The 14031-nt window shown below is 37.6% G+C and overlaps 1 protein-coding gene across 3 annotated transcripts; it reads left to right on the top strand.

The window, feature by feature from the left end:
- The first annotated feature begins 132 nt into the window (after positions 1 to 132).
- Positions 133 to 11784, top strand: LOC5512683 (F-box-like/WD repeat-containing protein TBL1XR1). Of its 3 annotated transcripts, XM_001632945.3 has the most exons (14): positions 133 to 498; positions 1432 to 1577; positions 2740 to 3000; positions 3717 to 3763; positions 4292 to 4427; positions 4909 to 4972; positions 5376 to 5473; positions 6218 to 6278; positions 6617 to 6738; positions 7562 to 7636; positions 8638 to 8765; positions 9764 to 9929; positions 10433 to 10534; positions 10678 to 11784. In XM_001632945.3, the coding sequence occupies exons 1-14, from the start codon at positions 441 to 443 to the stop codon at positions 10705 to 10707; spliced, it is 1494 nt and encodes a 497-aa protein (XP_001632995.2). In that variant the 5' UTR covers positions 133 to 440; the 3' UTR covers positions 10708 to 11784. The 3 variants fall into 3 exon arrangements, with proteins under 3 accessions (XP_001632995.2, XP_032237995.2, XP_032237996.2); XM_032382104.2 differs by lacking the exons at positions 133 to 498; positions 1432 to 1577 and adding an exon at positions 1624 to 1713; XM_032382105.2 differs by lacking the exons at positions 133 to 498; positions 1432 to 1577 and adding an exon at positions 1750 to 1844.
- Positions 11785 to 14031: the final 2247 nt, after the last annotated feature.

Below are 14031 nucleotides of genomic sequence, written 5' to 3'. Positions count from 1 at the left end.
AACGTTATTAGGTAGAATTTAAAGTATTTTGAGGGTAAAATGTTTTTATACAATTATTTTTTATAATAAAATTTTGTAGGGACCATATTCGTAACCGTCCAGAACCCCCTCTACGTCACGATGTACCACGTGACCTTTGGCGCTCAGTAAACATGGCGGCCGTGTGAAGTGGATAGAGTCCCTCATTCACTTACGTCTCATAGTCTGAATGCAGTTGAAAAACAACTGTATTTGTTGATAAATGTCCTCTAAAATTGCAGCAAGACACCATAGAGTGGTAGAATTTATATTTATGTGGACTTTTTTAGGGAAACAGTGAGTTTTTGCTTTGCCTGTTTCGCTTTTTCGGATTTCAAATCTCCGCGTGGTTTGAAACTTTAGAGTAAAAAATTGTTGAGATCGACCTCAACTGTTAATATATATATTATGAGATATTTATCATGTCTATGAGCAGCGATGAAGTGAATTTTCTTGTGTATAGATACCTACAAGAATCAGGTAAACATATTTAAACTCTGTATGATTTTTCAAAATCTTTTTTTGGTGCATTGTAGAATGGATGTGTTGAACTTGTGTATTATTTGCTTCTTATAAGATCTGGACAAATCCTTAACACCTTCCTTCTTTTAAAAAGTGATTATACTACATTATCGTCTAGTTCTTTACACCGTTATTTAAATTTCCTGCAGATCAGTTTTCTTGATAACGGTTCTTTGCTCTCTTTAATCTTCGTTGTCAAACAAATGGAATACGTGACTTACCTACTTTTATAATAGCCTATGAAAACCTTTGAGAGTAGAACCTCAAAATCATTGGCATTGGTGCAATATCTTTGCCGTTTATATTTTTTATAGGTTATCATATTATGATCACATTTTGTTTACATCTTATTTGCTTAAAAATGATCTTTTTTCATGTCATATAAGTTAAGCTAAGTTATAACTTTGATTTAAAAAATGCTTATCTTCAGAAATAAACCTCTTTTAATTCTTTGTGATTGACTACTCTTTTTTTGCCTAAAATATATAGTGAAGTCTATTTGTTTTTGTTATCTTGTGTATGAAAATTTTAAAATAAGTAAGACAGACAATTTTAGTACAGCAGCATTAAACAAATTAAATATCTGTAGTGACAGTAGCCAAACATAGTTGCAATCAGAAGTGTACAGTTAACTCTCTCAATACTGATACCCTATTATTACAGACAATTACAGTTACAGTAGTAAAGCAATGAAAATACAAAGAAATGATTGAAAATCAATACAAAGAAATGATTGAAAATCATCTTTATTTACTGACTCATACTATTACATACTCTATATTACTGTCCCAAGCATGTTGATAATAGCAAGATTGATTTATTTACCATTTTTTTTTTTAAATGTAAGTAATTAATGTTTTATTTTTAAGCAATCATTTTGTGCCATTTCAGGATTTCAACACTCTGCCTTCACCTTTGGAGTTGAAAGCCACATAGACCAGTCTAGTATAAATGGTTCAGTCGTCCCCCCTGGTGCCCTAGTAACAATTCTCCAAAAGGGAGTGCAATACGTTGAAGCAGAAGCAACTGTTACTGAGGTATGTCGGGGGGGGGGGGGGGGGGGTGGGGGGGTTATATTGGTTTTTATCTGTAGATTTTATGCCCCCTGGTGCCCTAGTAACAATTCTCCAAAAGGGAGTGCAATACATTGAAGCAGAAGCAACTGTCACTGAGGTATGTCGGGGGGGGGTGGGGGGGGGGGGTTATATTGGTTTTTATCTGTAGATTTTATGCCCCCTGGTGCCCTAGTAACAATTCTCCAAAAGGGAGTGCAATACGTTGAAGCAGAAGCAACTGTCACTGAGGTATGTCGGGGGGGGGGGGGGGGTAGGGGTTATATTGGTTTTTATCTGTAGATTTTATCCCCCCTGGTGCCCTAGTAACAATTCTCCAAAAGGGAGTGCAATACGTTGAAGCAGAAGCAACTGTCACTGAGGTATGTCGGGGGGGGGGGGGGGTTATATTGGTTTTTATCTGTAGATTTTATGCGTCAGTTTTTTTTTTAATTTTTAAGGCAATAGTTTTGAAGGCTAAATGCATCAAGTCATCCTGTTTCCATTTCTGACAGTTTAAATGTTTTTTGTTTTTTTTGTTGCTGTACAGGCTGTGACCATAAATTTGCAAATTAAAATGAACAAAATTGAGATCACACATCAAGGGTTATGATAGATAGATAAAATGTATGTTCTAACAATATTTAACACCAGGTGCTATGGATTATGATTTTTTTCAAAATTTCAGTCCTATTCTACATCCTTAGAATCTCTAAAAATATAAGCAAGCTGGTATAGAGGTATAATGTAAAATTGTTGTCACAAAACAACTTATGTAATAGCATTTGCAGCCTTAAAGCCTTTGCCAAATGGAACGTATAAGTCGGCATAAGTTGTCGCAAGTTTTGCTACTTCTGTTTTGTTTAGCCACCAACTTGCATCTGTTTGGCCACCCAAGTAAATGCAAGTCCTTGCAAGTAAATCAGGAACTTTTTCATCTCCAAACTTTCTCAAATTTTGGTGGTATCATGGAGTAAAAAAGATCTCCCTATTTGCTAGTTTGCTTGCACGAGCTACTGTAGTGTTGTGAGCAGTGCACTAATGGTCATGCCATCAGCAGTGTGTGCAGGAACTTGAAAGTGTCAACTTGCATCACAAATTTGCATTTTGTTTGGCCAGCACTTTATATGTTATTTATGTATTCCAGGATGGTGGACTTTTGGACGATGGTGAGCTGGACCAGTTATCGCTGATAGACGCTGCACTACCGGATATCATAAGTACTAGGCACACCCTTCTCAGCAATAAAGGAATCAAACCAGAAACACCCTACAAGAACGACAATGGATCAAATGAGATCTACATGCATAATAACTCAGTTTCAAATGCTGATAGTCTACAGATTGATGGCTCAGTCAATGATATTGCCAACCAAAAGGCTTTGGTTTTGAAAGGCCATCAATCAGAGGTATTGTAAGAACAGTTAGAACCAGTATACCAGTCTCTTTCAGTATATTAGTAATGTATACTTATCTTGTACCAGACAGCGTTTCCAGTCCTTACATAATGTATTTCCTTTGTACAGTCAACTCTGCTATTACAGTTATTGTGGACAGAAAAGCAATCCTGATATGACTGAAATATATTTATTTATTTATTTATTTATTTATTTATTTATTTATTTATTTATTTATTTATTTATTTATTTATTTATTTATTTATTTATTTATTTATTTATTTATTTATTTATTTATTTATTTATTTATTTATTTATTTATTTATTTATTTATTTATTTATTTATTTATAAGGCTTCTACCACTATTACACATATTGAAATAGCGGTAAGGTTGACACAACAGAGCACGGCTCCAACTCACCAAATGCTGGGGTTCCCTTGGTCAGGCACAGGGAATGCTCAAAAGTAGAAACTACTTTTGAGCATTCCCTGTGCCTGACCAAGGAAAGCCAAGCCTTTGTTTAAAAAAGAGGCAAACATTGGATAAGAATTTTAAAGAAGACAAGTATTACAGCTTTTATACCAGCTGGCTATAAGGAATGAGAGGCTGATTACAGTTGTAATGATAATAATGCTTTTATAGCGCTTATACCGGCCAGCATGGTAATTTTATCGGTGTCGACTCCCTCATTTAATGCCCTTTTTTATTTGTCGTGTATTTTGTCAGGTTTTTGTGTGCTCTTGGAACCCCACACAAGATATCCTTGCATCAGGGTGAGTAAAGATAATGCTTCTAAAGGCTTCTACTGTATTTCAAATTAGGTTGCACTCAGAGAATCTACATATGTGTTGTAATCGTCAGTGCTTCATGGATATCAAATAAATAAATAGACATGGTAAAAAACAAACAAACACAGGTTTAGAAAGCTTTAGCATTCTTGTTCATGTACCTCTGAACGTTCACATGGTGTTCAGAGACCAGGATTTAGCCATTTATATGTTACCCATGAACCACTGCGGGCTACAATACACTGATTTGCAGGTGCAACTTACATTGAAATAGTGTCATATGTTAGTGATAATCCTCTTTTAACACAGGAATTTTATTATTACCTAGTCAAGATCTTTTATGATGTTAGCTAGAGTGATCAACTAAAGGTTAAATTGTTTGGTTTTACGCCTCTGTTGAATCAATAGTTTTGGGCAATAGCCAACTCTAAGGCAGTCAAGGTGCAGGTACTATCTAATGTATTTTTGATCCTGTTGTGTTGTTTGTTAATTGTCCCAATTGTTGTGTGATAGATCTGGGGATGGCACGGCACGGCTCTGGCCAATGACAGATTCTGGACTCGGGGTACCTGTGGTACTAGCCCATAATATCAAAGACCAAGAGAATCACAAAAACAACTCTTATGATGTAACCTCTTTAGAATGGAATGTGAGTATCTCTGTGTTTATAACCAGGTTTTGTTTTAGACTACTGGCCTTCGACTACATAATATAGCGCTGCAGAATGCCCTTCTGATTTTGAAGAGATCTAGGATGCCTGAAACTTCCAGACACTATTATAGAGACTGCCCCACTCTTCTCTCTTGGAAAATCTTACCAACAGAAAAAGGCAATCGAGATGTCCATAACACAAGACTTGCTGAATGTATCAGATAGGGGAGACAAATGGGGTAGGGTGGACTATATTACATGGCTAAAACTTAGGCTTGGATTTGCACTGGAGGTCCTTATCTTTTTTTTTTTTTCTTCTTCTAAAATTTCGATAAGTGCTGGGCCCATAAATGTTTTCCCAAAGTGTCTGTAGTTGAAAAATGTTATTTCCCATTGATGGTAGCCTGTGCACACCCTGGTATGAGCTAAAAAACCCTGTTGGAAGAGGTAGCCTCATGACTATGCACTTGTTTTTACAGAGTGAAGGTACTTATTTAGCTACTGGATGTTATGATGGCTGCGCAAGGATATGGGACCCAGAAGGTATTATAGAAGACTCTGGAATGGAAATAGTCTTGATAGATTTGATTGAGCAGACTTGTGATCATTTTATACCTGGGAGAACTCAAGTAGGGTGAATAATGAGAAATTGGAGTTATTTGAGTGACAATCTCTAGGTGTTATCTAGATACTGTTGTGCAGGTTATCAGGATGCTCAGGTTATTTGATTTAGATTCATTTGACTTCAAATTGTATCTTGTGTGTGAGTACAGTATGTCTACATGAGCAAATATAATTTTGAACAGTGAATAAACAAAACATATTTGGCTGGGTTAGGTTGAGATACATGTAGTCTTATTTTATGTGTCTTAATTGTACACTTCTGTGTAATTTTGTACAGTATATTTGTTTCTTTATGTTCTTACATCCTATTTCTTCTTTACAGGTCAATTGGTGACTACCCTAAGAGAACACAAGGGACCATTATTTTCTGTGAAATGGAATAAGAAGGGAAACCATCTTTTAGGAGCCGGGGTAGACAAGGTAATATATGATTCATGGCCCCAGAAGAGTTTCTTGCAACTGGACGCCAAGGTGCTTTAAAGAGAACCAATCATGCTTCCATTTTATGCTCCCGCACAAGACAGTCACACAATGCACAGGGGCGTAGCTGCTTCTAGCAACCAAAAATACCGTAAATGTATGAGACATTATATGAAATACAGGAGACAATGCCTTGAAATGGCCTTTTGCCCCCCTCCCCCCCTGTTAAAAATCCTGGCTACGCCGCTGAAGCATCTGTTTTAATTGGCTTATTCAATCGAGTAACTGAGTTGTCAATCAAATATCATCCTGAAGTATCCAACTTGAGTTGTTGATTGAAATCCTCTAATGCTTCTTCAGTGTCAATTTGCTGCAAAACAACTCAGTGGAAGATTACCCTTCCAATCTTTATTTTAAAGTTATTCAAGTTTTTTTGTTATGATGCAGTCATCTATATTTAATTAACAAAAATGAAATTAAGAGGAACAATCATCTAGCTCCCCCAGACCCATTTTTACACAACCCGTGATGAGTAACAATTTAAAGAGATACATATTTAAAGAGTCATCTTTAAGCAAACTGGATAAGTTGATGGAAGTTGTCCCATACAGCCAGACAACTTTTGAGTTTTCAGTACCTTTGGTTGTGATGTATGTGCTAGAATAGAGCTCTGTACATTTTTGCCCTGGGGGATGCTCTACAGACTGCTTGTGTTGTAAGTCACTGGATATTCTCTATTCTCAGGCTTGTATTATATGGGATGCCAACACATGGGATGTGAAGCAGCAGTTTGCATTTCATCAAGGTATCTTCTAGACATCTAGATCTAGGTCTTCTTGTCAATTAGGCATGTGTGACACATAGTTTTCTAGGCTATAAAACCCTATGCAAACAAGCCAGGCTCATGACTTTCAGATCTCCCTTTGCAGTTGCATGTAAGAATTAATTAGTGGCTTGTATGCTTCAAGAGACATTAGTATTTTTTTGAGAGAAAGGGCCTATTAAACTGCTCACCCAATTTCAAGTCAAAGTATTATTAGTAACAAACATAATTCTCTTTAGCTATTCAGTCGTAGGAATCTTCCTGAGACTGCAAGTAGATTGATAATAAACTATTGCATAATTTTCCCTCTTTGTTTGTAGCTCCCACGTTAGATGTAGACTGGCAGAACAACAACAGTTTTGCTTCATGCTCTACCAACAAGCTGATCCATGTGTGCAGACTGGGGCTAGACAAGCCTATTAAATCATTTAGGGGGCATATGGTTAGTGTAGTTGGCTAAGCTTTGATCTAAAAGAGATGAGAACAATTGAGAGTTTCAACTCTTGAAACCGTTTGACCATGCATTGCAATATATACTGTAAATGGTAGAGTGACCATCATTTTTAGGTTGTATTTTAGGGGTTGCTTCACAAAATATGTTCAAGAATATTATGAGGCATTCTGAGCAATGACAGCATTTTGCACTGCCTTACTGCCTTTTTGTTGCTGTTTTATAGTCTCTTGTTTAATCTCTTTCACTTGAACATGTTCTCTTTCTATATGACTTTAAGTATGAGTTGTCACCATTTAATTGTATCAGTGGTGTATCATGGTTTTAAGGCCTTAAAAAGGTCTAAAATCTAGGGAAAAGTTTGGTAAAGTATTACTTTTAACAAATTTCAGATGACAATTAGAACTTCTAGCAAAGATTATACTTTGATCAATTTATTTGGGTTGTTACTGATGACATGTTATTTTGTGCAAATTCATGCTGGTATAGAATTGTGAAATTCTGGGTCTTATAAATTGCTAAAAAGGGTTAAATTTCAACAATTTGGCTTCTGGGCTTGAGAAATATTTGGATGGGGCTTGCATGCACAATTTCCTTGCAATTCACTCAACTAAGATCAGGCATTTAACTCAACACAAAGAGACAGGGGGAATAATTTTGAGACTTATAGCCAATCCAGCCAAATATTCCTCAAAGTAGCTTTCACTAACAAAAATTAATTTGTTGAGGTATCATACATTTGTACAGCGTCCTGAAAGGACATATAATGTCTAACTAGATTACTTAACACATCGCTGTCTGTTGTTGTGTGTAGAGTGAAGTGAATGCAATAAGATGGGATCCGTCGGGCACACTTCTGGCATCCTGCTCAGATGACATGTCTGCAAAGGTCAGTTTGCCTATCTTTGAGTAAACTTCCAAATAAGTTATTGATAAAACTATAATCACTTGATATAGCAGGGCTTCTGGAATTACGCGCTTGTGCGGAAGCACGTAATTTGGCTTTCTCTGCGTAATCCACAAATTTTCGTGTAATCCAGCGTAATTTGGCTAAATTTTGAAAGACAAAACATTTAAGTGCACAGCTGATGTGTTCTTTTAGGGTTCTTACCTCTATTTCTCGTAAAAAAAAGAGGTATATTCTTCGTAAGAGAGCAAAACTTCGAACTGAATTTCGAAAACAGTGTGTTCTTTGCTAAACTGCGAAGGCCTAGGACTAATAATAAAATACCTTTTTTAATTGACTGGTGGCTAGGAGCCAATGATAACTCGTCTAATATATCTTCGCGCAAAAAATTAACCTTTTCAAGTTATTTCGTGCTTTCCTTCGGTACAAAATGTAGTTTGGGCGTAACAGTTGATATCCCGTGTAATTTAGCGCATAATTCAGTAAAGAATCCTGCAAAATTTTGATTTTTAAAGAAAAATGTATTGCAAAATCCAGCGTTATTTAGCGCGTAATGATTGATTTTCCGCTTAATTTATCAAAGAATCTCGCGTAATTTTGAGTTTTTTTCCGCGAAATTTCAGAAGCCCTGATGTAGCAATAATTTTTGTATCAGGACCATTTCTGGTTCCAACAGTGGCAAAACATAGGGTAGAAATCTATCAGACAGAGCGCATTTTTTATGTGAGGCCTTTAAATTCTCTTTGTATTTATCCCTATTACTGGTACATCAAGGTTCCTCTGTACTGTGCCGGCAGTGCCTAGTATAATTTGCTGTCTGCATTACTGAGACAAAAAATATTTATCATCACCCCCAAGACTTTATTTTGACTATCATTACATTAAGGTTTCACTAAACATTTAAAAAGTACTCGGACTCACTAACTTTTCTTATTATACAGTATATGTATATCTTTTTGTGTTGATTTAGACTTCTCTTGCAGGTTTGGAGTTTAAAGGAAGATATGTGTGTTCATGACTTACAAGGCCATAAAAAAGAGATATACACTATTACTTGGAGCCCAACTGGGCCTGGCTCAGCCAACCCATCGGCCCCTCTCTTACTAGCTAGGTAAGTCTTGAGATGGATTTGCCATTTAAAGGGCTAAAAGTTTGCTTACTTGCACACTCTTGAAGCCTCAACCAATCACTTACAGTATGAGCTACAAACCATGTTCTGTGTCCCATGTACACGAGTTTGACCACAGGCTTACCATCCTCCCGTTGTTATCATCAGAATTTTTTCCCATGCTTAAATATAATTACAAAATAAAGGTAGAAAGAAATCTCATAAAGTTGTCTTTGATGTCAATAAATTGTAAAAAAAAACGAAATCTTATGGATTTCAAGCGAAAGGGGGGTTTTACGATTGATTGACATCAAAGACAACTTTATGAGATTTCATTCCAACTTTATTATGTAGTTATTCACAGGACGTAATGATAACAACGGGAGGATGGTAAGCCTGTGGTTTGGCGCTGAATTTCCAAATTTTATATCTGAACTTCATTACACTTTACTTACACGAATAATTCATTGACTCTATGTGGAGTGCCTTGAGAGTATATGGATACAATGAAATGGATAATACTCCAGGTTCTTGTGCTTTGACAGAACTTTGACAGAAGAATGTTAAGTGAACGAATTCTCCTTTTTTTATGACTTCCCTTCTAAGCAGATTGTGTCAGGGCTATTTTTTATACAACACCCCTAGTATAACGCATGCTCTGATTGGTCAAGAAGAGTTTTTGTTTAGAGTACACAAGCACATTTGATGCCATAGTGAAATTCTGTCATTGTAGAAACAAATAGATCAATATCTCATCTAAAACCATAACCCATGGGAAACATCAGAGTCATGCAACTCAACCCTTACTTTCTATCTATTTTTACTCAAAACTACTTGCTGGGGAGGGGGGAGATTAGGCCAAAAGTGTGTATCGGGGTTAACCTTCACAAACGGACCAAAATGGTCCAAGATGACCATGAATGAGAATGGAATTCAGGACCCCTACCCCCTCCCTATCAACAGTTGCCTCTGGGAGCTAACAACATCTTGTGTGCTTCCAGTGCATCTTACGATACGACTGTCCGATTGTGGGACGTTGAGCGAGGCGGCTGTCTGCAGGTCCTCAGTAAACATCATGAGCCTGTGTACACCATATCCTTCAGCCCTGACGGCAGATACCTGGCATCTGGCTCGTTTGATAAGCGAGTACACATCTGGTCTACCCAGGTAAAAGCTGGTTCAGAGGGCAGGGGGGAATAGAGGTGCGGCAGGTACATGGGTATGAACATAAGAGCTAAAAGAGGGCCAGAGAAACAAAATCTTTTTCCCCTCGAAACACCTCGAGTAAAATTGTTCAACCTCCGAAACACTTTATTTTTTAAATGTCACTCAAACGACTTCAATTACTTCATTAAAAGAAACCGTCATCTTTCTTACTGCCTTCTTGTTCTCATTCATATCTCTTTTGGTCCTTCATTTTGCCAATACAACTTTAAAAACTCTTGATGCAGACGGATATTTATTTCCTGTTCATTTTTAAAAAAATATCTTGATATAAAATATTTTGATATAGAATCGATCCCCTAAAGGTACAGTAGACAGTAGTATAACGGGACCAGAATCAGGGGAAAAATTGGTAGTTACTTTGCTAGGGACAAACTTTGAGAAGATGGAATAACTTGTTATGTGTCTACATGATTGGTATTTTAAATCATTTTTTCTCTTTCCAGACTGGCAACTTAGTTCATTCCTTCCAAGGAAGCGGGGGGATATTCGAGGTTCAGTGGAGTCCGCGAGGAGATAAACTAGCTGCTTGCTTTTCTAATAATACAGTAAGTTTTGGCAGATTTGCAGATTTTTGGAGAATGCCGATAGGATAGCTTAGTGGTTTATATGGTTTGATTTTTATAAGATATGAATACTACAATATCTGATAATCTTTCCAATTCTTACCCTGTCTCGCGCTTTTTTTCAGCTATGTGTAATAGACGTGCGGACGCTATAACAGCTGTGTGACGTCACACGTGACGTCATCGATGCGTGACGCGTCACGCTCGTGTGTCACGTAGTCAGCCACAAGCCGGTGGTACATGAACCCAAGACGGCATTAGAACGCATGCCAAGTGAAGGTGTTACCGCTGGTCAGGTTCTGGAAGAAAATAAGGCGTTTTACCGAGGCAGAAATGTTTTGGTTATATACCGTTCAAAGACCTAGTTGTTGGTCGTTCTCGCATGCGACAACCTTCAACTTCTCTGCTGAGGTGGTTGTGTTCCTGTTTCTCCAAATTTGCCGTCATCGAACGAAAAGAGTGATTTCTCGCGAAGTTCGGTACCATCAGTTCGCCGCGCGCAAGAATCCTTGCCGCATTTTAACTTAAGTAAACCTAACTTAAGTATATGTGTACATATGTAAGTAAGTAGATCCTATATGTCAAATCTACGCCCTATTGTGTACACGTCGTCTATACCATATTTGGCTCTACGCCCCATGTATGGTGTGCACGTCATGTATACCATATTTGGCTCTACGCCCCATGTAATGTGTACACGTCATCTATACCATATTTGACTCCATCCCTCCATACATTTTCATCAGCGGTTAGTGTCACCTTTTCGCATCGGTACAGCGTGCACAGTCTTCATCCTTGTACGAAGCATGACAGCATGAACCGGAAATGAGAACGCAGGTCCTAATAAGTAGTCATTTACTACCCACAGTTCTCTTTTCACATTATTCTAATAACACGACCCGCTAAAATTCTTGTACATGCGCAATGGTGACCTAACTTGGTGTGTCAATCAAAAATGTAAATTTGCGCAGTCGTTTTAGATACTTGCGTTGCGCTCTTCTTCAAAATACTTGCGCACACGTACTGAAAACTACTTATTACTTTTACGCAAAATTCTAGGTGCGCGCGAAACAGGCGTTTGACCGCTGATTTCTGTCTCATCATAAAGAGTTTTATTTGAATCTTTTTTATCCGATGTAGTGAAATAATATTACCTCCGTCATTAAAAACGACCTCCAACTGAACTGATAGTTAAGAGTGGACTATTTCCAATAATAAACTCTCTGGCTTTATCTGTGAGCTTTTTGTGGTAATTTTAAGGTACAGCCATTTTTTATCTGACGGAGATTTTGACATGCCCTATTTTATTTTATTTTATTTGTTTTAATGTTATGGGGGGAATTTTTTTACCAGTCATGAATTTAGTCGGTCGGGATGTGTCGGAAGTTTGAGAACGTTTGTCATAGATACTTTGCTGCTCCCCGAGAGCTCAAGATAACTAGGCAAAACCTAATTTAGTGAATAGTGCATATTTATATAATATTAACTCCTTTTTTGGGCCTCAAATGGGATGGTTTGAAAAGTGTATTTGTATTAGGTTCGCTGTTTGTTTTTTGTTTGTTTGTTTTTGGGGAAGGGGGGTTGGTTAAAACTCCACCCTTAAACTTATCTAGATTCAACCGTAAAATAGTATGGATTACTTTGTTCCTATCGGGGGGAGTATTGGCGTAGCGTCACATTGTCCTCCCCCCCCCCCCCCCCCCTTCCCCCCTTTCCCCGGCGTACTTATCTTTTGGCTAAAAGCAGTAATTCTCCCACCTTTTCCGACCAGAGGTAATAACGCAATTGGCTGTTTAATTGACTTTTAAGTTGCGTCTCTTTATCTCGCCTAGAGACATACAAATTCGCTGTTACATAAAATTCACACAGGTCAACTGTTGCCCCGTGGTTTTACGACTGCGATTCACTAATATTTTGCCAACATGCATAGTACTTGAGTATCTACTGATACAAATTAGCCCTTAAAACGTATAGTTTTCAAGTTGCGGAATTGTTGATATGATAGTGGATGCGAATTTTCTCTATCCTTCAAATTAACACCGAAACATGTTCAGAGTCACGTGTTTTAGATCCCGAGGCGTTTATTTGTAAATCAAGTTTTGTACAAAAGAATTCTTAAAAGAAGAATTTCAGAAATTCAATTTAGTGTCCACTGTTATTGATGATGTTTGTCGTGTTGTCAGAGGCCTTATCGTGTCGGAGAAAACTTCAGCGCACGAAATTGCCCTTGTTAGATTCCTAATAGCGAAGGGCATAGCTCGAAGCATAGCGGCAGCGAGGTACTAATACATGATAAAAGCGTTAAGTGAGCCCTTCGGGAGATAACAGGAAATCTCCTTCCGCTTCATCTACACATCAGACGAATACGACAGAGGATAAGCACCCACACGTGTGTACACAACGCTTTTTAAGTGTTGTTATTGCTACGACTTACTCGCATTGTCAGACGCGTGACCAGGATTCCCTTGGAGGGCGAGGGTACGCAGTCATGTGTCATTCAAAAAAGAGTTACACTCTTTTTTTATAAGAACGTCTAATTTTCAGTTGAGGCTGGGCCGTTCTTATTTGTTCTTGACAATGTTCTTAAATTTTAGTGTATATAAGAATATATAATACCCAATGAATTGTTAGGAAAAGAATTACCCTAATGATCAATTAGCAAAATAATAAGGTTGTTACTTTACGCACAACTTGATTCTGCATTTTAGAACGCATCAGGACTAGAAAAGAAAACGTTTTCTGCTATCTGAGCCTCGGTATGTTCTTAGCATGTTCTTAAAATTTGGTGAAGTCTCAGGCTGGACGTTCTTATAAAAAAGAGTGTATATGAACAAGTAGTCTGCGATCATACATTGCTTCTACAATCCGGCCACCAAAAGGTGAGTCATTTCTTATCGTAACTCGCTAGTGAGTCTACAGGCGAGTGTGAATATACAGCAAGGCGCTAATGGTGACCATTTTAACTGATTATCATCCACCAACCATTGTTGTGAGAAACCTGAGAAAAAGCGCTCATAGTGGTGGGCGTTGGATGACTCATAGGGGCTGTATGAAGCACATATGGCGGCCATTATCATTTTCTGACGTTATCTCTCGTACGTTATAAACCCGTATGGAAAGCACATTTCCCTCGTTTACTGTAAACATGAAGGTAAATGACCCTAAGGCAAAGTAAAAGTGAAAATAGTTTTGATGTTCAACCTTAAATAAGATCCCAAGGTTTGGTAACAAAAGTCTCGAAAATTGATGCCCGTGTTTTCGTTTCTTTTGCTTTTCGTCTAAATTACGGGGAATGGTGTATTTATTTGTCCATAGGCGCTAAGTAAATCCATTTTTTGACATTAGCTTACTTGATGAAAACCGAACAAGGCTGGCGAGATTACCCAATTGTCAAATGTCTTTCTCAGAAGATGAATTCCTTGTATGACATTTAAGTTATTTAGCTGTCAGATAAAAAGAGGCCAGCAGATTCCATTTCC

This window comes from Nematostella vectensis, chromosome 9, assembly GCF_932526225.1.
Source record: "Nematostella vectensis chromosome 9, jaNemVect1.1, whole genome shotgun sequence".
NCBI classification, from domain to species: Eukaryota; Metazoa; Cnidaria; class Anthozoa; order Actiniaria; family Edwardsiidae; genus Nematostella; species Nematostella vectensis.
Note: the sequence above shows the minus strand (reverse complement) of the source record. Positions and strands in the feature narration are given on the sequence as shown.